The sequence below is a fragment of the Athene noctua genome, chromosome 2, assembly GCF_965140245.1.
Source record: "Athene noctua chromosome 2, bAthNoc1.hap1.1, whole genome shotgun sequence".
Lineage (NCBI taxonomy): Eukaryota > Metazoa > Chordata > Aves > Strigiformes > Strigidae > Athene > Athene noctua.
In genome coordinates, this window is record NC_134038.1 from 156,211,679 (window position 1) to 156,235,815 (window position 24,137).

At 38.2% G+C, this 24,137-nt stretch overlaps 1 protein-coding gene across 3 annotated transcripts; it reads left to right on the forward strand.

Moving 5' to 3' along the window:
* Positions 1–3,066: 3,066 nt before the first annotated feature.
* HERPUD2 (HERPUD family member 2) lies at positions 3,067–23,797 on the forward strand. Of its 3 annotated transcripts, XM_074900806.1 has the most exons (8): positions 3,067–3,454; positions 9,089–9,166; positions 12,446–12,559; positions 14,639–14,796; positions 20,554–20,676; positions 20,994–21,317; positions 22,326–22,440; positions 22,775–23,797. In XM_074900806.1, the coding sequence occupies exons 1-8, from the start codon at positions 3,308–3,310 to the stop codon at positions 22,934–22,936; spliced, it is 1,221 nt and encodes a 406-aa protein (XP_074756907.1). In that variant the 5' UTR covers positions 3,067–3,307; the 3' UTR covers positions 22,937–23,797. The 3 variants fall into 3 exon arrangements, with proteins under 3 accessions (XP_074756907.1, XP_074756908.1, XP_074756910.1); XM_074900807.1 differs by lacking the exon at positions 9,089–9,166; XM_074900809.1 differs by lacking the exons at positions 9,089–9,166; positions 12,446–12,559.
* The last annotated feature ends 340 nt before the right edge of the window (positions 23,798–24,137 follow it).

The window sequence follows — 24,137 nt, forward strand, 5'->3', positions numbered from 1 at the left end:
CTGAAGTATCGATTTTCTCTAAGTCGTTTGTTCTGAAGAAGGAATGTGGGAATCCTTTGTCATCTTTTCATGGTAAGGCAGAGTTTTAAAAAGTCTTGGAGAAAACACGTGTCTGAGCATACAAATTCTTTCTGGTTGTCATCCCACATACAGGTCAGTAATTTCACATGACCCTAACTATTAGTATAAATAGCAGAAGAGGCTGAATATGTTCCTTACAACCCAGCTTCTAAGTGCTATGATTTTACTTGGTGTTACAGCGCCTAGGCCGAGTCCTGCTGGTTTGTGCAGAAGAATGAAAGAAAAAGGTGATCCAGAGTTATTAGGCTGTACACTTGCTATCCTATCAGAAAATAAATAAATAAATAAATAAAGTCAAGAAACAGAGATATTTTACAGGCAACAACTTGAGATTTTGATCTATTCCAACTTGATAAATGGCTATCAGCATAATCATACAATGTATGTTCTGTGCCTATATTAGTTAAGAACCTAGAGATGTAGTATGATACATGCCCTGAATTTTCCCTTGCATAGTCTAATGGCTGTATAAGAAGCCTCAGCTCTCAGGTCAGGTATCTGGTTTAGACATTTCAAGAGTCAGAAGATGATCCGTCAGTCTTTCATAGCATTTTAACGCATGAATTTTTTTACTTAAAAAAATTAATAAAGTTTTGGCATTCTTAAAGATGATTTGCCATAATCTTTCCTCTGAACTACAGAGATGTCACAGACAATACAAGTATGAAAAAAGATTACTGTGTATTTATCAAGGTATGTCAAGTCAGACAAGTATTAAGAAATAACAACATAATTTCTTGCATGCTAAAGTATCAAATGGCCTTTTGGTGTGAAACTTTATGAGACTTCACAGTGTGTATTCATAAAATGTTTTCTGGAATGTAAATTAATGTCAAACTATTTTTACCAGGTTTCAAGCTTTAGTCCTAAAATGAGATTGTTGCAAGTATAATTCTGACCCCCGAGGGCCTCTGCACAGTACAGAGATCTGCTCACAGAGATGGCACAACACACAGCTTCTAAAATGACACCACAGAAGAGATTGTACTGTTCTCAGGTTGTGACTCAGGAGATTTCTTGGTCATCCCAAGTCTGGAGTTTTGTACAGTAGCTAATGGGTGTGTTACAGAAACACTATGTGTATGTAGGCCACCAGACTGTCAAACAATAACATTGCAACCATCCTAAATACAGTTTAAAACTTAACATTTGCCTTGATTTTTGTGTATTAATCCTTGCAAGTGCCCATCTAGCTGATCCATTTCGATGCATCACCCTATGTACAAATATTTGCCTAGCGCTTGGAAATTCTATTCTATTCTTGGAAATTCCTGGGAATTCCAAGTTACATGCCCTGGTAGTGACAGCATGTTCAGAATTTCAAGTGCAAATAATTGTGCTTATATAACAATGGGGGTGGCTGGGAAACCGATATGAATATGTCAAGTGTTACATCTGAAGGTGTTGTCAAGTACCAGTTGTCCACGTTTACAATTTGATAAGCCACCCCAAGGACAACGGGTGCTGTAGAAACACCGAGGTCCCATGCTCCATCTCAAACACAAGGTCTGTGAAGGAGTGTTTGTAGAGGAAAATAAAGAGAAGGCAAAACCCATGAAAATTAAGACTATTTTCTCTGTTTTTGCAAACTCTCACATTACCCGTTCTCTCTATTCCTTTATTTAAAAGGAAGAATTAGGTCCTGGGTTCTAACGATATTCCTTTAGGCTGTTTTTTTTATGTTTCCCTTCAGAAGCTAGAGTTCCTTACCATCCTCTCCTCTATATACGTGCCTCTTGTTCACACTGCAGAGCTTAATGAAAGGTCCAATTCTTTGGCATTAAAGGGATACTATCTACTTGAAAAATCAAACCTGTCTGAAACTCTTATGTGTTCTGTAGTTACATACAGCATTCAAACTCTGAAGGAAATAGAAAAACACTGTTTGATGGTTCAAGAGACTATTTTTTATACGCAGTTTAGTATTTTTTATCGAGTTAATGAGGCCAACTTTCACTGCAGAGATCTTTAGTGGAAATATCATGAATGTAACTTTTCCTTTATTCATTGTCATTTTATCCATCGACCTCGAAGGTTATCTTTTAAAAGATTTTTTTCTCAGCAACTGAAAAATCACATCAGATAATTAGCTTACAATGCTAACCTGGGACTTCAGAAACTTGTTTTGCGATTTTAGACAGGTCTCTTGTGTGACATAAGGCAAATCCCTTCCTACGAACTCACAAGGACATTGGGGATAAATACACTGAGGTGCTCCCCCACCACGGTGACGGAGGCGAGACACACAACAGTAAAGCTTTAATTCTGTTGCTAAGAAGTATTTAACCTTTCCAGTCTTAAGGCCGTCTTGTGAGCCCACATCTCGACACAAGAAGCCGGTGGACACCCCACATCTCGTACCACGGGCCTCCCTCTGCGGCCACAAGCCCGGAGCCTGGTGAGCCCGAGGAGCCGCTTCTCGCTCCCGCCCACACAGCGCCCCGCTGACAAACACCGCCCCCAAGCCCCGAGTCCTGCCCCGCCAACACAGTTTTCCCCTCCCTTCCTTTCCTGCGCCTTCGGCAAAACGCCGGCGGAGCCCTGCAGCTCCCTGCGGCAGCGCCGCCACCGCCTCACGGCCCCCCGCCGCCATCCTCCCCCGGCCCGCCCGCAGGCGGAGCGCAGCGCGCGCCCCGCCCCGCCCCGCCAACCCGGCCCGCGCGCGCCCCCCGGCGGCGCATGCGGAGGCGCGGGAGGGGGGGGGGGAGGGACGCGTCTGCGCTTCCGGTCTCCATTTTACGCAAACGACAGCGGGGCCGGAGGGTCGAGGCGGTGCGAGTTGGGCGGGCGCGTTCCCGGTACCGGGCTGCCTCGTCTGCTTTCCTTCTCCGTGCGTGCGGGCGCAGCGGTGTGGGGGGGAGGCCTGGCCGGCCGGCGGGCCGGGGGAGGTGGCGGGGAGTGAGGGCGGGTCCGTTGGCGAGCCCCCGTCGCTGTGGTTACCGAGGGGGGGGGTGTGTGGGGGGGTGAGGGGGGGGTGTTCGTGTGTGTGACGTGTTAAGCCGCCCCTCTCTCTGCTCGCTCCCCCCCCGCTCGGCGGGCAGACCTCGGCCGGTGCCGCCGCCGCCGCCGCCCCGCCCGCGGTGTGAGCGCCAGCCAGCACGGGGATGGGCTCCCCCGGCTGCCCCGGGAAGTTCGCCCCCGGCCGCTGAACCCGCCCCCGGAGCGCCCAGAGGTTCGAGCGGCTTCGTCTCCTCAGGGAGCGGGTAGGGCAGAGCCGGCGAGCAGCATGGACCAAAGCGTCGTGGATCACCCGGTGACCCTCATCATCAAGGCCCCCAACCAGAAATACACCGACCAGACCATTAAATGCTTTCTGGACTGGACTGTGGGCAAGCTAAAATCTCACCTCTCTAAAGTGTACCCCAGTAAGCCGGTGAGTTGGTGGCCAGCCCTTTTTCTTCACCTTGTCGGTAAGACTGGCATCGCGGTAACTTGTGGACAGTCGGTCAAGACTTTCCTTAGGTGTTCTGCAAAATAAACAGGAGTCCCACTGCTACCGGTGCACAGGCAATGGTTGGCTCTGGCTTTCAGGGAAGTTAACGGTATAAGTAGCTGCTCTTTTTTATGGTTGAAGGTCCCACTGTAGCATCCTGAAAGGTGGTATCACTGAAGACGCTCATCAGTGCTCCATTTAACTTTTTTTAGGAACTGGAATTTAAATACCTCTCAACTGAATTTAAGACTAATTTCTGTCAGTGTAAGAGTTCTGTCTAATTACAATATAAGCGACATCCTGAAGTTACCACGCTCCAGTGAATTTGCTGAAGTGTGGAGCAGATAGGTCTTTATTCATAATATTATTTGAAATATGCAATTGAACAACTTCCAGAATTATCTCTCTTTTTTTTTTTTTTTTTGCCCCTTTTGAAAAGCCATTTCTTGAGATTGTGCTGAAAACGCTGCTCTTGGATGTTCTACAAACTTGTATGACAATTGAAACTTTATTTTGAAACATAACTGTCTTAGTTCCCTGAGGAAAACATGGTTGATTTGCAGATTCTTTTAGTTCTACATCTGGCAGTTAAAAAGAGGCTATGAAAAGCCATACAGACAATCATTGAAAGATAATGCTGTACCTGTTTAGAATGGCAGTCCTACAGAACAGGATGTCTGAAAACTTGTTCCAGAAAACTGTGTAAAGGCAGTGACTTTGCCTCCACACTGCAGCAGCGTGTGGGGCCTAGACCTTGCTGTAAAAACATCAGACAAAAGTTGCATTTATATTGTAAATTATTAGTATTCACCTAGTTCAATAGAACAATTATTGGCATTGTTTTTTTTTTGGCAGGGAGGAGGTAAAATAGTAGCTTTGTGTCTCAAAGGGGTTTCTACCTTTTGGAGAAAGAAGAAAAGCAGTCAGCAGTTAGGCTGTCACCGGTACATGGAGATCTCTTAAGCAGTATTTGAGAGTGTTTGGATTTAGTTACTGTTGCAAGTAACTCTGCTGAGAGATCCTGTCTGCTGTGAAGGAAACAAATATACGACTTTAGCTATTGCTGCTTCTTCCTTCTCACTAGAATCTCGCCTGTGACGTATTTGTGTTTAAACACTAGTTTTCTGACTCATCCTGTGATCTTACTAAATTGGGCTTCTGTGGAGAATCCTTAACGAACAAGAGGTTTTTATGTTGCACTGTAGGTTTTAACCAGTAGTATAATATTAAATTTCGGTTTCCTGGAACATCTTTCTTCTGTAGAAAATTGATTCCTCAACATGCCTATCATTATTGAATGACTAGTTCAGAATCCCCAAAACTGTTCTGGGCTAAAGAATGGGGAGTGTCTGTAGTGAAAATTATCTCAGTAATTCTAATTTAATTTGATTTATTGTACTTGGAATTAAACTATTAACTGAACACAGTATTTTTATTTCACAGAACCTTTTGAATTGAGTAATAATGTGGGAGAGGAGAAGGGTGTTTAATAAGATACCTTCTATGTATAGTAAAGTTGAATAAGTGTATTTTTGGATTGATATGCTTTGGTGTAGAGTGTTACTGCTTTTTTCAAATTTCTTTAAAACTTTGTGCTCTTAGGACCTTCCCCCCCCCTTTTTTTTTTTTCTTTTTAAACCAGATCAGTGTCAAAACCTTGTCGATCAGATTTCTACATTCTCTGAATATGATAGGTCCTAGAAATAACTTCTACTACAATGCTATTTTAAGAAGAAGAGTGTATCAGAACACAGATGCACTATACAGGTATTGCAGTGTTCTTGAAATTAAGGGTGTAAAATAGAAATCAGTTGCTCTCACATAGTCTTTCAAGTTTTCAATTGACTTGTACCTCATTCTATATGCATCTGTAAATTAGTTGGTAAAATGATGGTAACTGTAAATGTTGTCATTAAATTTACAGTTTATTAAGAGTATATCTTTAGAAAATGAGGTGGTTAAAATAGACAAACAGTAAGTTAGGCCTTGAGGCAGTGTTGTTTGTGATTTTTCCAGATTCATTTGCGTAAACAATTTAGCTAAATATATACTTAAGTATGGGCAGATTGAAATTGGTTTAGTTGTTACTGTAGTTCAGTATACCAACTTTAAGTCATTGATTAAGCTAAATGGGCTTAAAACAGTATTAACTTAGTTTGTGCATCTCTACTAAGGTTCACATTCATCAGTATTCTTTTCCCCTGACTGAACCAATTTTTCATCGCTAGAGTACTGCAGCTGTGGTGTCCCCAAATGAAATCTTTAGTTAAGAAAAGAAAACATGTATGTCTCAATCTGGCAGATCTTGCATTCAGTGCATTAACCACTGCATCGATTACACCCATAACCATTAATTTAAAACTGCTGTTTCTCGTTTCCTGTAGTATCTGTCATCTAGTGTATACTTTGCTCATAGTTCTAACCAGATGTGGTTGGTTGGACTTCTTTTATTTCCTATGGAAGAATGGGAGAGAGGCTGAGTGACCAAAATAATGAATGTCTTCTAGACAAAACAGAGTAGCTCAGAGGTTGTCTCTGTTTTTTAAAGGAAGTTACTGCATGAGCTTAGGTTTGGTGGTTTTGGTAATGTGCTGGGCATAGCTAACTTGGACATTTGCAGAAGGAGTCGTGCCTGAAAAATGGAAGAAAAACAACCCACTAGCTGTTGAATGCATATTTTAAATATATAAATTTTGGATTATGATCTGAAAACTGTCTTCCATTTCACTCTAAACTTTAGTTTCTAGAATTGTTTTATCTGATGCTATGTGTTTGCTTCTGAAAATGGGGCTAATCTAATTCCATATATATTCTAAGTGTTTTCCCATCACAGTTCAGTGTTTGAGCTAGCAGTGAGCATGCTGTTCCTCGAAGCAGGAGGTATGGTAGTGAACCTCATCTGGCAGAGGATGAGCTGAATGCCTTGTCCATTTACTTTTGCACATATGTGAATTATTGTGCTTTCATGTTTATCCCCTCTTCTTCCATCTGCATTTAAAAAACTCCCACGTTTCAGAATTCCAGGATGACTTTCACCCTGAGAATTGCAGGTGATAATCCTGTAGCACGCAGTTACGTCAGGAGGGGTATGGGGTTTAAGGCCTCATCTTCCCTCATTAATGTGTTTGACTTACATGGAGTACTGTTAATCATATTATGTGTAACCTTTTGTTTTGTGGTTTTGTAGGGAGCTGGAATGCATTACTGAAGGCTATGTAGTAGTCAGCTTTGAGGGGTCATTTTAATTTAGAAGTTTCTTCTCTGTGATGTGTTCGTATTAAAAAAAATTGTGCTACTTGTATCGTGTTTGAGAAGGTACTTAATTAGATGGGGTTGAGGGGAGGTTTATGTATAGGTTACTGAAGAGAAGAATCTGAATTTGACACGTAGAAAGCTGTATTATGAGCGGGAAAGGAAAAACAGCACTTAGTTACCATGTTCGATGATACAAAGATTTGGAGTTTGGTGTTTTTCTTGTTTTGTGTGTTTTGTTTAACTACTTATCTGTTCTAATTAATCTTCAGATAATCTATCTCAGGACCCAGAAACAAGGTTTCTGAGACTTTTCTTCTGGCTCCACTGTCATTCTAAAGCAACAGGTTCCTAATTTACAGGAAATCAAAATTTTCTGTAATCTTGATGCATGCTGTAGATTCTAGTTTTTCTAAGGCGGCCTTTCCCAAGTACAAAAAGCAAGTAAGCTTGTATTCTGCTAGCAGCCTGTTCCTGTTTGAAAGGAGCAACCAAAATGGTATAGTTCAAAAGACCTTGTTGTGATATGGGAGACATAAGCATTTTTTGTTGTTTTAAACGTAAATAGAAATAGTACAGCACTGATGTTGAATTCATTGTAGTATTTTGTCCGTTGGAGCTGCAAATAACTAATTCCCTGTGTTGCGAGACTTACAAAAATAGTATGTTATGTCACTAATTAAAAATACAGCAAAAGGAAGAACAATAGAGAAAATGATTCTTCAACAGAAGTTCTGCACTATATGTGGCAGGTTATGTATGCATTCATTTTTTTAAAGATGTATTTAAGTATGAATGACTAGTATGAATTTGAGGAAAAAAGTTAAAGCAAAAGCTTCTCAGATTTAATGTGTACTTTTTATAATTATTTGTTTTGAGTATCTATAATTTTTTTTCTAGTGAAATGACCAGATTTTTTTCAGGGAAAAAAAGTTCTACAACTCTTCTATGTTCTGCTAAGCTATTGGAAATATGTAAAAGGCTATTGCAAGAAAAAATCTCAAAACTTCCATCAAAGGTTTTTCTAATCACAGAGATCTGGATCTCAGTTATTTGTGTCTTAGTATTAGCATGAATAAGTGCAGAGTGGGCAATGGAAGGCTGGGAGAGAAAGAAGAGAGGTGTTAGAAGACTAGATGTTTGCATGATGGGGAAATTCTTCAGATAGTTCACGCTGATAATTCATGTCAGTTCCACTGAGCTTAGGCTGGATTTCTTCATTTAGCATTTGCTTGTGCCAGTGCTTTCTTTCAAGTGATAAACACTGTTGTATTAATTTAGGATGCAAGCAGTAGTTAAACTGAACTGACGTAACTGTTGTATTCTCTTTAAAAATTCTTTCAAAATGAGTGAATATTTAGGAGCTTTTTTCAAAAACAAAAAAGGGAGCTGTTTATTCACATAGTTACAGCATGTTGGTTACCCACTAGTACTAGGACTATTTAAATCTCATTCCAGCAGCATAAAGTGAATTGAGTGGGGTTGGGGTTTTGTTTCTTTTGTTTAACCAAGTAAACTGCCTGCTGCTAAAGTGTACTGGGCATCTTACTGTAGATAGGTACCCCAGATAGTTTCCTTTTTGAAAGAATTTTGTTGCCGTCTTTTCCCTGTAGAATAGTTAAAAGTTATTACCTTATGCATAGCATATAATTTATTTAAAAATAATCAAAACTTTGTTTGCATTACTAAAGTATTTTAAACTCTGGAAGTGCAAGAACAGGCAAGAACAAGCAGAAAAGCTACCTTAAAAGAAAAATCCTTTTGCTGCTTCTTCATGCTCTTTAATGCTTCCCTCCTTGTTTCCTTTTGTGATTTTTTTTTTTTTTTTTTTAGAGGTATGATGGGGTGTGGGCATTGGTACAGGGACTAATAATAAAAATATTTTTTTTAAAAAAGGTTGAAATTTGGGCCCTTTGCATATTTTAATTAGCATTCCATCATTCTACTAACTATTTTTGGGGTTTTTTTGGTTTTTTTCTTTGCCCATCTACTTTTTCAGCAAGTGTCTAGGAATGGGAGCAGGGTAAAGAGCAAATCTTCTTTAAAAGAAAGGAGTTTTTGAATATACCTGATAGTTTTCTTGAGTAGTGTTTGCCAGTTAGGTGTTGTTAATTGTTACGGCACTCTTGCTGAGGGCCTAATAGCAGAATTCTTTTTCAGAATTAATTTGTGAGTTGGACTTTTGAAGTCTCTGGTATGTTTTTAAGGCTGTCTGTTGATGGTTGGAATTAAAAGGGATTTTCTGATCTGCAAATGTTATCTCCAGCTGTATATCTGTACGGCGGGAAAAAGCTAAATTCCTTTCTTTGTCCCATCTCCTAGTCTACAAAGGATCAGAGACTGGTGTATTCTGGCAGACTGCTTCCTGATCACCTGCAGCTGAAAGATGTTCTCAGAAAAGTAAGCTTTATATCAACACCATGTGATATTTAATCAAAACCCCCTTTTGGGAATAGGAATTTAGATTTCTGATGTTTAGCTTCAAATTTTCATTGTTGTATTGAGAGATGTAACCATATAATGTCAATATGTTCTGGAAAATGTATTTTCACGTATCCTTTGTATGTAGGATTGCGATACTTGTGGATTGAGGCATGTTTCCAACCAGTGTGGGACTTCCATAGCCTACTTGCTTTCCAACAAGTGATACATAGTGTGGAGTCACTTGTTTGGATGGTTCCTGCTATGACATAAATGGAATCATTTAACAGACGGGTTGGTTTGGGACATCATTTCATTTCTTGTACATACTTAAACCCAAGAACTTACATTAAAAATGGCACTTGTGTAAGGAAATTGAGGGTAATATAAATATATGCAAAAACAGAATTCTAAATTCTTGAATGGCTTTGATGGGAAAGCTACTTGTTGTCCTGGTTTTATTTGTCAGCTACTAACCTTTCCTGATGATGGTTGAAAGTTTGTTGGTTCTTGCGGGTTTTATTTCTTATTCTGCTGGTTCATCTTGCAAAAAATAATTTCACTAATCTAACTTTGGATCCTTCAGCCAACATTTAAATTAAATCCAAATCCTGACTACACATGATATCTCATGTAGAAAATCTCGAAATACATGCATTTCGTTCTCAAACTGGTTCAAGTAGTTAGGATTGATGCTACCAAGTAACAGGAACTTCAGTAAGTTAGTAGCATTTGTAGAAATGTGTAAAGTAAGATGATCTTTAGGGCAGATTACCAAGAACTTTGTTAATTTTTGATGGTAACAGAAAACATAATGCATTATGTTGAGTAGTCTTTAAACTTGTAAACAGATCAGGATGCATCAATAGCTATATTGGAAAATACTTTAGGTCATTAAACAATTATACAGTTTTTGATCCTGTGAAATAGGTAAACTAATACAGTATGTGGGTGTTGCTACTTTTTTGTAACACATTGAGGTAAAAATCAATGTACAGACTGCAAGAGTGGGTAGATTGCATTTTAATATTGGGTATGGAGTATGAAGGAAAGTCTCTAGAGGAGAATAGAGTGAAAGTGACAACTGAACTTTAGTATTAGGTGTGGAGAAACCACTGTACAGGAATCTTGAGTATTGCTTGAACAGACTAATACTTCTGTTACTTTATAATCTTCATTCTGAATAGATTTGATTAAATTGGATTTAACTGCATACCAAAAAATGATTGAAATCTACTATGTCTAGGTTTAGGAGAAAATTGGAGCTGGACTGTTGCCAACCAGTATATGTCTTATGTCCTGTATCACTTAAAAGTTCATGAAAATTCTTATATAACTTACCTCCAAAGCTTAGTTTTGCTTGCTAAGGACAAAATGAAGTCTGAATCCCTTAAATTCACTTGGTCTGCTCACAGCAGACTAGTTCTAGGAAACACAATTTCAAACCTTGCTTATGTGCTAGAGGAAAAGCTTTGCCTGACTAATGTCTTCCTTCACTATAGAGAGGCTATATTTGACTTAAAAGGCATTTTAGTAGCTATAAGCCTTGGGTTTAGTTAGAGATTTAATGACTTGAGAAACATATGCATAGTCTTAAGCACAAAGTTAAAAATTTTTATTCAGAGCAGAGTAGTTTTTTTGTTCTCAAGCTTTTAAGAGCTTTTGGAAAGAAGGTACAATTACTCTTAAATTCAGTCTTGTTCTCTGCCATATTATTCCTTCTTGAGTAGCTATAAATTCCTAACATTATCTGAGGGTTTACTAAATCTCTCAATTTAGCTTTGTGATACTGAGCAGTGTCATTTCACTGATATAAGCCACCTTGAGGCTGGAAGTTGTGGCACTCTTCAAGCATAGTGATGTCCAACATGTTACGTATAAATAGAAATATATTACAATAAACTGTCACGTTGAATACAGCTGTACACTGTAAGCTTACAAGTAATATGACTACCTTCATTTGCCTTTGAGTGGCATAAGTTCTTATCTAGAAAGAAGGTAACTAGCTAGGTTAAAGGCTTTTGACATGGTCAGAATGCTGATCACCTACCTGCCTTCAGTGCTCTCTGATCATTGCTGAGTATCACTGCCGGGTAAGAAATTACACTTAATGTGATAGTGAGGCATTGTGCTGGGGGATGGAAACTGGTACGTGTGGAGGAGTTTAGATAAATATGGATATGGATCGACTGTGCTAGCAGTAATGCACAATGGCATATAAAAGCAGCTATCCATTTTTTTATTCCTAAAGATTAAAATTTAAAAATGAGTAAATGTGGTTTAGCGCTTTTTTTAATAGTTTAAAAAAACCTCCAAACCCAGTATTTCTAAATGTCATCTCATTAAAAACTGCAGCTTGACTGCACTGCGCTGATTTCAGAAGAGGACTGAGGGTATTTTTGTTGCTTTTCTTGTTTAAAATTTGGTTACTGAGGAAGCTGTAGTGTACAATTTAAATACACAGTCATAGCTGTTCTTGTTGCTATGGCCATATAAGCTTCAGACATGCTGATATAGTGGGGTGTTTTCATTTGGTACAGTGAAATAGCTTCAGACTGAAGTTATGTCATCCATGTTGGAGGGAGAGCGTATTCATGAAGGCTGATTATTTGCATGCTGACATGACTTCAAGTGGTGCCACTCATTCCCTTCCTCACTTACAGATATTAGGAATACTCAAGTCCCATCTAGTGCTTCAAATAGCATTCTCTTAGTGTGGAATATCTGCAGGGGCCTGTCAAGTTGGTCGTCTGCAGGTTAGGCTTGAGCAAATTTTAGACTGGAGTGAGGTGGAACAGTAGCTGGTACATTTTTTCTTATCTTGGTCTGCTTGTGGATTTCCAGATCCTGTATTTTTCACTCATCCTGATGTCTTTATTGAATAACACTCTTCATTACATCTCAACGCAAATATAAGGGTTTGAAATTTTTCCAAAAATAAAAGTTAAAGTTTGTGATGTACTTCATGTTTCTTTGTGTGGGTCTTGCATTGGTTCTGCTGTACTGCAGTTCTAGGGAAAACTGTGGGTAAGTGCGTGTTCAAGATGTTACTGTGGACAGCTGCTAAGAAGATATGGTTAGGAAACAGTAGGCTTCTCTTATGCTAGGCTCAAGTTTTGCTTTATGGTCTCTCCATTTTGTATAATGTTTCTTTTCTGATTGCAAATGCAGCTTTGAAAGTGGATTTTTAAAGACAGTTTTTGCTTGTAAATTTCTCAAATATTGTTGCTTTAGCTCTTCAATTTCTTTAATTTTTAGCAAGATGAATATCATATGGTTCATCTGGTATGTACTTCCCGGACACCCCCAAGCTCTCCAAAACCCAGCACCAGTAGAGAAGGTCACGGAACTTCAACCTCCAGCAGTAGCTCAGTGAGTTGTTTTTCATACATAGGACATGAATTTCTTCTACACTGAGGAAGTTTTTCAGGAATTTCTTTTAATTTTAAAAATTTGACTGTAAAATAGTGTGGTCACAGTAGAGCATGCATTATGAATTTGTTCAGTTGGACTTGATTGTTTAAGGGTGTCATTTTATTTAAACAAAGATGACAGTTTTTCAACAGTTATGTTTATTAGTTGATAAAGCACTACTTTTTCTAAGCTATTTTACCTTTATCACTTTTTCCTTATTTGAAAAGTACATTTTCCTTTCTCCCTGTATCTTTGGCAGAAATTGAGCAATCTGTTTAGATTCTTTTATATAAAACTAAGTTCTGATTGATTTTGAAAATTTGTACTGCTGGAGAGAGACCAGTCAAATTAGTGCCCTTGTGCAGTAGATGGATCTTGGTCAGTGTTCATTCTGCCTGACAGGATTTGGCCAGTATTTAATGTAGTAGCTTCAAGGTAGTTGTAGTGTCTGTAAGACAGTGAGAAGTAGAAAGTGTTCTTAACATTTCATTAGTTAAGCTGTTCACAGAACACTTTTGTTTAGGGTGTTTTGAGCCTTTCCCTCTTCACATCCTCCAACAGTGAGGGTGTTCTTGGTTGTACTCTCTTTTAACAGAAGTGCAGTCAGTGTTTCTGTTGATGACTTGGTTGTTGTTACTGTAATTCTCTTGGTTTTTTCCAGAGTTGGCAGTATCACTAAGTGACCCTGGAAGGTTAGTCAGAAAGGAATGTATACAATACCATTGTAGGTACTTATCTGTGGTGTGTTTTTTATCAGCATATGGGCAATACCCTTCCAGTAATAAGCTGTCTGTCTTCAGTTTTCTGTTGATAGAGTACTGTTTCCGACTGCTGTGTGACAGTCAGAAACATGAGCAGTTTAAGCAATGGGAGAGAGCAGACAGTGGTTACATTGTCATTTCAAAGGCTGTATTTATATCTGTTTGCAAGCAGGACATGGGGAGCCTCCTTTGTGACTATTTTATTGCTATGTAGATCAGTTGTAAATGTTGTATTTAAGTGACTGTATCAATGACTGCTTAAAGCAGTCAGTATGCACAGTGTTAAGTTCCTGATACTTTGAAGGCAACAGCCTAAACCCAAAACTTGAATGGCTTTTGTTCTTCCATTTGTTTTTTATTTTTATTCTCCCCCCACTGTCTAGTGGTAAATTTTTCTTGTTTTCCTTTGTAGGGCAAATGTGATATGGATGTTTTAAGTAATTGCACCTCCTCACTTCCTGAGTTGTCAAAGTTGAAGAGGATTTTCTACTGAATAAACATAACAGTAATGCTTAGCAACAGGATCTGGGGATTTATTACAACTAAAATAATATATCTTAATGGCCAAATTGCAGCCTTGTTATGGTGACAAATAATCTAGGAGAGCCAGCTGTTGTCCTACATCCAGGGTTAAGTATCTATCTTGGAAAGCATTGAAGGTCTGACACACTAGTTTTAGGTGTGTTTCTGGGAGCCTAAGTAGTTCTTAGGTTCTTCCCTATTCCCGCCCCCTGCCCCCTCCCAGCAGTGAGCACAGCAGTTTGGATTGGCAGCTGGTAAAGAGGATGATGAATAGAAGGGGAAGCTGAGACAAGGATAGAGAAATGGTATTTTAAGCTGCTGCAGGCACTGTTGTCTCTGAATATAATGTTGTGTCCTGAGGTTGTAGTTACTTCTGTTAATGATAGCCACTAGAGTTTTTGTTGCTGTTAAATATTCTTTTGATTAAGCTGTAGTGTGGTTCAGCTCTTTAAATCTTTTGATTCCCAGTGATTTGTGGCTTTCTCTGGGACCTATCAAGTGTTGAGTCTTTCTGAAAACTTCACTCTTTTTTTTTTTTTTTTTTAATATGTGCATCTAAGAGCCATTTCAGATTTCTGTTTTTACCAAAGGCTTGCCAGAACCAATAAAATCCAGAAGACATGACTGGTGCTTATATTCTTAATAAAACTTGTGACAAAATATTAAAGGAAATAGCTGGGTTTTTAAAGACACAGTAGTAAATCTTGTAACTGTGGCAAAAAGATCCCCAACCTCAATTTCATTTATTTTTAAGAATTTAGACCATTCTGGATCAACTGCTGCCTCACCCACAAACCAAGAAGCTTCATCTACATCTTTGAACCCTAGTGCAGATGGAGTGAGGCATCGTAATCTTCCACAAGCACAAAGCAATCCCATACCAAGCCACCAGTTCCCTTATGTAATGCAAGGGTAAGTGAGATTGAAGTAATCCTCAGATTTTTGATGCTCTTTAAAGTACTTTAACTGTTCAGTTACAATTATGCTTCTTTCACAGTCCGCAAAATTATTTGGCTAGTTCACCTTGAAGCATAAGTCACATTACAAATATCTTTCATATGAACACTGATGTTTTTAGTCGGGAGTCAAGCAAAGAGTAAGTGTTCTTGGTGCTCCCCTTCAGGCTGTATTTTTTTTTTTTTTTCATGCTTTCTGCCTTCAACTTTCTGTTAAGTGCAGCTGTAATGTGCATCTGGTGGATGTGGTTAGTAATGTAACTGATTAAATTATTGCTTTGGTTGCTTTTTCTAGTCCATCAACACTAAATTCTTAGCAGAATATGACGGTTCTTAGTTTTTGACGTATAAAAGGTGTAACTCTTACCCATACTGGATTCAACTGTAGAAGTATGTGGGCATTTTGAGTACATGTAAGTGTGTATCTACAACAGAATTTTTAAGTATTTTCAAACATACTAATGAAATGCAACCAGTGTACATTTCTAGATCAGATCTGTTGTTATGTAACTTTGACAATTCTGTCCTTTTTTTGCACTTAAAAAGCAGCTTTAGGATTTTTTTTTTTTAACCAATGTGACCTTTGCAGCTTCTTACACTCCCTTTTTAAAATTTTCTTTCAAGGGGAAAATGGAGGGAGGATAGGGCATTCTGAGATGATAGCTGTCATTTCCTCAGGGAACACTGTGAAGGTTTCTTTCTGACAAGCATTTTCCCAGTACTGTATAGATTCTAGAGATTTTTTTTTTTTAGAGAATGTTGAAACAAAAAACCATATGAACCTGCTAACAGTACAGTTGTTTCATTGTTTCTGTCACTGGAAAGAACAGATGTCAAGAATTGTTGAAAATTTATTTAGTTTCAGTTCAATTTACATGTCCTCAGAGTTAACCTAGACTTTACTAGTCTTACTAGTTTTCATCCTGAATTCCTTCAAGTCCATTTTATTTTTTGTCTGAAATTTACTGTCTGCTGGGAAGAAATTGCCTATGCAATAAATGGAGCACTTAAGTTATTCTGACCACATGCATCTTTGCAGAAGTGGTTCTAGTTGCCTTCATGACAAAGCTAGGTGACGCTAGGTGTCAAAACTGTTTGGTGTAGTGTAAATTAATTCTGGAAGGAATTTATTGTGTGTTGTGTAAATTACTAAACTGTAAGAAGTTTTAATGTGTTTCTAATGGACTTTTCACATAAACATACTCTGACAGTGAGCTTTTTGTCAGTATGCCTGGTGAACTGAATAGGCTGCAGACTTCAAAAGGCAACAGAACCATTGTTCAGTCTTGTAGCTGAAGTAATTCAATGAAAATACAATGGGAACCATCAGTTTGGAAGACAGTACTGTGTTTGAAAGAGTAACTTAAAAATAAGTAAAAATACTAAGTCTATGTCTGTATTGACAAGTTATGTGGATTGAGGGAAGTGGATCTGTGACTGAAGGAGGTACTGAGAACCTGACATCAACACTGCATATATATATTTCAGGGTTTTCTGTCTAACTAGAACTGTCTCTGGTTTGGTCACCTGGAATAGGTGCCTGTTTGTGGCTTAGGTCCATTAGCAGTGCACCTAAATCACATCTTCCAATTTAGTGTAATCCAAAAGGAATCCGGATGGTGATCCAAGAGCATTCTGTGGTGCGAACAAAACTAGTAAGAGGAAGTGACTGGAGATGTGCTTCAGACGTGCATTCCTGATCTAAACAGAAATACCAGAATAAATGAACCCTAAATCTTAGGCCTTTTTTGTAAAAGTAATTTAATGAAACACTTAAGGTAGATCTTTGTGGACTTCTGGGTACTGGCTCTGCTTAACTCCAAATAGACTGTGCCAGTGCCTGCTGTAGTCTGCTGTGTTCTTGAAAACCCCTTTTTAATGCTTTCAGTAATCTCAGATGCATCTGTTTTTGCTTCAGGGCACTGTTACTTGTATTCCAGCAATAAGAAATGTCCTCTGCTTTTTAGGTGCTCTCTTAAATGTTATTTAGGGCAATGAAATGTAGCTTTAATGTAATTTATACATAGACTGAGCCTTTTTAGGAACAATAAAGATTCGTACCTGAAATTTGCATCGCCTTGTGGACTTTTCTCACTGTTTCATGACCAAACGCATTTATTTTAGCTGTGTGATGAACTGTAGGCTCTACTGGTGGGGAAGGGTCTCCAAATGTTGGAAAATTTATGTGAGGGTCAGTTTTCTTGAGCATTTTGCAACATTCTACTAATGAAAGTAATTTGTATAAATAAGTAATGTGAATGTTAGGTGATTAAATGATGGGTTTCATGGTTTTCAGTTCCTGGCACAAAGATTCAGCGTGCAAGTTGAATACCCTTTGGAAAAACAGCTAGTTCTGATTTGTTAAAATATTACACAGAAGGCAATTTAAAACTTCTATGCTGCTTTTGAGTTTTATAAATGGTGTTCTCCAAAAATCTAGAGTTGAGGTGGGACTGGGCAAGTAGTTTATGTAGCTTATGTATCTACCAAGTTAGTCTTTTGCTGTGGAGAGCAAGCACAGCGTTGTCTGCTCCTGTGGACTTACTCATGGATCTGGGCCCTGCTGTGCTATGCAGGTACAAACAGAACAGATGGGCTCAGTCCTAAGATGGCTTGTGTTTCAGATTGGAGAGTACTTGGAAGCAGTGAACAGACAAGAAACATCAAGGAAGTGAGATTATTTGTCAGGCGTGGGCAGCCCATCTAGTGAAATGTTTTCGTATTGTGTACATAGTAATGCTTGAAAGCGAACAACAAAATGACAGACTGACAGCACGCAGTATGTTCTACCACAAATATCTTGCTTCATCAGTAGTCTCTGCTCACTGAAATTTTTTTTTTAAGTAGCAAATAACGTAGTGGAGGATATTGAAATATCACTTGAAAGTTGATATCCCCAGGCTTATGTGAGATGAACACAGAATGATATGTCTTTGTGGATCAAAGTCATTAAACAAATGCAGTTATTGTTAGTCATGCAGATGACAGGAGCTTGAGCTTTTAAGTTTGAATAAAAAGTCATTATTTTTCCACTAGTAATGAGCAGTACTTTCATGATGGCAGTAGTGAACTAGTCTGACCTTACCCTCAAATTGAATCCTGGTTAGTTCATTTTAGGTGGCTTCCATAGACCAAAAGAAGGAATTCTGAACTTTCTAGCTATTTAAGGAGTACCATGCCTCTTTCATTTGAGCATATTCTGAAGCTACCTCTACCATTTGAACCTTAAAAGCTTTTTTCTGGCTTACCTGTTCTACTGTCTGCTCTGCTTTTATCTCCATTCTTGGAATGCCTGTGCCGATCCAATTTGCTTCTCTGCTCTTGTGCTGTTGCTGCCACTCTTTTGAAAGACTCTGCTTTCTGCCTCTTTCTCCTCCTTTTGCAAAAAAGTTGAGGAAGCGTATGATACTTTACTTTTTCTTCTAGCAGCAAGCCAGCTTGCTTTGCTGAGAAGATCCTCTTCCTCTGGAGAGGTTCTTTTTCTTGAAATGCATTACACTGTGTTTAGAGTTGTTCCTGAGTTTCATAAGCTAACTTAATACCCTGGCAGCTGTAATAGCTGTATAATTGACAACATCTGTCTCATTCTGGTTTTTGATGAGCAAACAAAATACTGCTGTGTTAGTTGGCATTCTAAGCCAGAAGCTGGTTCTTTAATATTGATGTCTACTTCTTATTAATGGAGTCAGATCTTGACAAGTTAAGTCTTGCTTCTCAAAAAGTCATGTCCTAGAAAAGCCATTTGGAAAAAAGGGGGGAAAAAACCCCAAAAAACCAAACCAAAATATTTGAATGGGAAAGGAAAGAACATAATTGAATTTTTTTGTGGTTTATCTTATTTAATAATCTTAATAATAATAATCTACTATTAAGCTTTAAGACATCAAGAAAGCAAATTTTGAAAGATTTTGGAAGAAAATAGAGGCTCAAATCCTGTAATATTTCTAAAAGACATATCTGTGAGGGAGAGCTATCAGCCTAAGGCCTCTCAGCTTTTGTTGAGCCCAACCTAGCAATGTTAAAGAAGAACCACCCTAAAATTTGTAACTGAAAAAAAGAGTTGGTGAATTCCTGCAGGATTCACTCAAGTGATTTGGGTAGCACTGCTTATTGGTGACTGAGTTGGAGAAATAGGTGTGGTTGAACAGTGAGTGGTCCTGCCTGTTTGCATCCCCATGTGATAGTCTGCCTGCTTGAAATTGAGATGTTGCTTAGTGATTTGTCACAACGTAGTACTTTTATGTCACCCATATAGAATAATTGAATCATCTTTACATTTTGAGGGTCAAATGTTTTATGAGAGTGAGTGTTTTATGAGTTTTGGAGGATCTTATTTCTCAGTGTCTGCCAGTTCAGAGGACAGAAAAACACATTCTTAAAGCTTGTAGCCATGAACATAAAAGCATGATTGATGTTTTTCAGTAGCAGTTTGACAGCTTTGCTGTTCCAACATGTTAATTGTGCATAAATAAGTAGCATCAGCAGGGCTGCCAGTTCACCCTTGCAATTTTCAAAAGAAACCTAGAGTATTGCCTATGATTTTCTCAGTTTGTATGTGGTATCAAGAAAGTAGCTTTTGCTTTCTTCTTTTGTTTTCTTTCCCCAAACCATTGTCGAAACAGGTTATGACTAAATACAAATGTAATAAACAGTTTTAGCAGAGGTCATGGAATTGCATGGCAGACTCTTGTCCAGAATTACAGTGAGTGACTTATTCATGTGTAACATGGAAAAAAAAATTTAATGTCTTCCTCCCATCTTCCTTTCTGGGCATGTCTTGTATATCTGAATGCCTGGTAGACTAATGAAATCTCTTGGTGATATCTTTGCAGGGAGTGCCTTACTTAGGGAACAGGTGTAGTCTGCAGTACAATTACAGCAGTTTCAGCTTTTGCTACCTGCAGTCTGAATAAACTTTGCTTCATGCTTTATACTCTCATGCTGTCCAGAAAGATGTCCTGGTTTACTACAGTTCACTACATCAAAATCTTTGGGGAAAGAGTTGGAAATCTTGCCAAAACATGCTATATGCTCTAGGAGGTAAGAGAGGCTAAGAAGTTTAAAAGCAGACAAAACCAAACCTAAAACTCGTGTTTAGGAGCTTTATAATATCTCTTGCATGTGAACTGTAGTTAAAAGCCCATAGGAAGGAGAATCACTTATGCTCAAAATATTGAGGGGGGGAAAGTAAGTAATTTACATTGTTCTTAGTTGCAGTCTTCAGAAGCTGTATCTGAAAGATTAGTTTGTTGTCTTTGACCATGTTTGTTTCTTCATGTCTTTGATCACAGTAGTATTTCAGGTATTGCTTCTAAAAGAGAAGATATTAAATTATCCCTTTACAGCTCCTGCAGCACCTTTAAGGGTGGCCTCTGAACTTACAGGAATTATATGGAAGAATTTCTGCAGTTACACACAATTTTGAAAAATTTTCAACATGGTTTTGTCTCAAGAGATGCAGCTAAGGACAGACTTCAAAGTACAAAACTAAATCCTCTTTCTATAGAAATAACTTTACCTATTAATTTATTGTAAGAAAATACAATGCTTTTCTGAAATGTGTTGGATGATCTCACTACATGTTTCAGTGTTATTTCAGTGCATTATTGTAGAGGGACAAATGAAAGGAAAAAAATCTTACTTTGTTTTAATTAGTGCACTTTATAAATGTGGCAATTTAGAACTGAATATTTTTCTTTAAATCCTTTTCTAGCACTATAGGCAACCAATTTCCAGGTCAAGGTGTTCCTGCTGGATTTTCTGTGTATCCTGCATTCAGTCCCTTACAGATGATCTGGTGGCAACAAATGTATGCACGTCAGTACTACATGCAATAGTAAGTCTGAATTATCTTAGGTAATACTGAGTTGCACTAATGAAAGGGGGGTATTAAAAATTCAGATATTGCTTGCAGGATCAAAATGTGTTTATTTTGGCTGTGCTGTTTACACTAAGTTTTGTCTGGCAAATCATAAAATCCAGGTTTGGATTGGAATTAATGTATTAGTAAAGATTGAAGGGAAAATGCAGGGGTTTTTGACATGTATTACATCTGAAACTTTGTTTTTATTAGTGTAGATAAGAATACAAGAATAGGCTTAAAAATGTTGGTGCGTGTTTTTTGACAAACCATTTTTACATTTAAATTTTTAGCCAAGCTGCTGTTTCAGCCCAGGTGACTTCCAGCACTGAGCCAGTGACATCTGCAGTTTCCCAGGCTGTAAATTCAGAACATGCTCCTGCAAATGAGCCCGCAGCAGTGCCAAATGTAGCTGTCCAGGAGAACAGGCCTGTAAACCCAAATGTTCAGATGAATGCCCAGGGTGGCCCAGTAGTGAATGAGGAGGACTTCAACCGGGACTGGCTGGACTGGATGTACACATTCTCTAGAGCAGCAATTCTTCTGAGCATTGTATACTTCTATTCTTCCTTCAGTCGATTTGTCATGGTAATGGGAGCCATGCTGCTGGTTTATTTGTGAGTACAACAGTTGAGTACAGCTGCAGATCTGATATGTGGAGTATGGTGCTAGTGTGGAATCCATTTAAACTGAAAAATTACCCAAATGTAAAAGTTTAGGCACTGCTCCTTTACAGTGGGGGGGTGGCGCATGTATGTTTAAAGAAAAAAAAAAGGCAGGTAGAGAAGCTGGTATGAAAAATAATTATCAAAACATTTTTACAGTAAGTTGGATACCACTTACCTGAAACACAGTGCTCTTAAATGTTGTTGATATTAACAGATTAGTATTGTCAAAATGTATAATTTTGGGATGGAAATTTAGAAAGTGGGAGTGAGGGGAGGGAAGTTCAAATAGGTCAGGAGTATACTTGCATATGCTTAACACACTGCTTGGATGCAAAGGGAAGATTGCCGAGCTAGGCTCGTTTATATTTCAAAAATAACATATGCATTTGTGCAGTAAACTCTCTTAGGCAGAGTTAAGGTAGTCCTGCTGTAATGGTGGGTACTAGATCTGGTAGAATTGCAGGGACTTAAAAATCGTTTTACAATGCATCATGAACACCTAAGTGCATGCTTTGTTTTATTAAGAAATATCAGTACTGTTGCTATCACTTCCCTTTATATATGAAAATACCTTAGTGATGTAAACAGAAGTGGAAAACAGCAGTAATGGTTGATATTTTGGACTGATATAATTAATTGACAGTTTTCTTACATTGTGGTCTCAGTCATCACAAGGACTGCTGTTTCTCATGCTGATATGATCGTTGGAATCAGAATATAGACCTTAAAAACATAGGAAAGGCTTATTTAATTTACAGTGTTAATGTGGTTCAAGCCTTAGCTGAAGCTAAATTCTTTTTTCCACGGAAAATTTGATCTAGAAGTAAGACTTGCAGAAAAATACATGTAGTTTCATTCATTTGAAATTACTTCAAGAATTTACTGCAATAGTTAGCTGTAGCAAAAAAACCTTCCTGTTTTCTGAGAGGTTTTCAACTGTCCCATTTTCTTATATAGGCACCAAGCTGGATGGTTCCCCTTTAGGCAAGAGGGAGGCCAACAACAGGCAGCCAATAACGTGGAAGTGAACCATGATGGGCAACATGTAAATAATCCTGATCTTGAAGAGATGGTAAGAACAGACATGTCTTTTGAGACTCCTGTGTGTTATATTGTAAACTGTGCTGTAATGCCTCGACAGAAAGTCAGTTTTCATGAAACGTAGTCACTTTAACCAGAAAGCTTTCAGCATTGTCCTCAGTGCTTTGCTTGTGCTTAAATTCTGTATTCTTCCAGTCTGGCAATTACTGATTGTCTCTACTTCAGTGACAGAATTTTGTCATGCTAGTTATTCTTCAGGAGGTTGTTGTGAGAGAAGTTGCATAATGTAGGAAGATACTGCTGGTTACCTTACCTTGGAGCTCTGAAAGGAGGCAGATGAATTGCTTCAATTTCTGTTTTTAAAGGAACGACTTATGGATGATGGGATTGATGAAGACAGCGGAGAAGATGCAGCTGAAGATGCCAATACAGAGCAGCAGCCTGGATTCATGGCTTCTGCTTGGTCATTTATCACAACTTTCTTCACATCGCTCATCCCTGAAGGGCCTCCACAGGTTGGCAATTAAAATGGAACAGGAACTGTGTCAGCCTCAGTAGCCATATGTAGAAGTGGAGCAGATTCTAGAGAGTGTTTTAAATACAGTGCAATTTCTGAAAATTTATAACAGTATCTCTTTGACCATGGTGTACAAAACTGTGTATTTTTTTTTCTTTTGGCTTTCTCATGCATTGAGTATTTTAAGCACAAGTGGACTACTAAATGCTTTCTTTAAGATTCTTCTTTTTCTGAAGAATAAAATGTAAAGATATTGGTCTTCCATGTTTTATTTTAATTTCAAATGTGTATTATACTGAGGCAAAAAGCTTGGTCTTAATCTGCACCATTACCTCTTTAAAGAGCTGTTAAAAATATGAATGTTGACAGACCTCTCCAAATGCTATCTATTCATCTGAATAACTTTAATGTATCTTTTGTTAGTTTTATGCAGTTTATGAATTATCACTTGGGATTTGGAGTTTATATCATTCCTGAAAGAATACTGTAAACACAAGGGTTACTTGTTAATGGCATATTGTCTTCATGCCACTAAATACTAAGCCTTTTCTCATACATTTAGAAAGCTGAAAGCTTTTTCTTGAGGCTTTACTGAAGTTCATGAAAGTTGGAGATGTTTGACAGCTCTTCAAAGACAATTGACAGTGATGGGATAAACTTTAAATGTTTGATACATACAGTACTTTTTAAGAAAAAAATATAGCTGTACTGGGGAAAATCATGTACATTAGGTTTTTTAATAAAAACTGTTATGGTAACTCTTTTGGATGTTTATATGCATATTTGAATGCAAACAACTAAATAGTGCATCATTAAGGTTGAGGATATGATTGATTTGAGAGTGGAATAAAGTTATCATGGTGGCATTACCGATATTGACTAAAGTGGTGTGTTTGTAGCAGTGCATACACATTCACAGGTATGATCCCAACAGTGGGATATCTGTATTCTCAAACTTAATTAACCTAATTAAAACTGAGAAAAGGAAAATTGTACATGAGATAATAGCACGGTGCTACTGTCAGGTTTTCGGTTGCTTTCTTTAGATTTTAATCTTAGCCAATAAGTTACATTTGGTTTTGTTCCTAATTCTGAAGTTATCTGATACCTAACTTAACAGAATCTTTGCAGCCATTTTTATACTACAATCAACAGAAAGCCTATCCTACCTCCTCATTTTCACGTACAGGGCAAAGCTTTTAAATAGGTCT

Bases quoted from the DNA above. Each gene is read 5' to 3' on its own strand.
- HERPUD2 (XM_074900806.1), top strand. From the start codon at position 3,308: ATGGACCAAAGCGTCGTGGATCACCCGGTGACCCTCATCATCAAGGCC. The intron at 12,560-14,638 runs GTGAGTTGTTTT...TTTATTTTTAAG, and splicing joins CAACCTCCAGCAGTAGCTCA to AATTTAGACCATTCTGGATC. The intron at 22,441-22,774 runs GTAAGAACAGAC...CTGTTTTTAAAG, and splicing joins ATCCTGATCTTGAAGAGATG to GAACGACTTATGGATGATGG.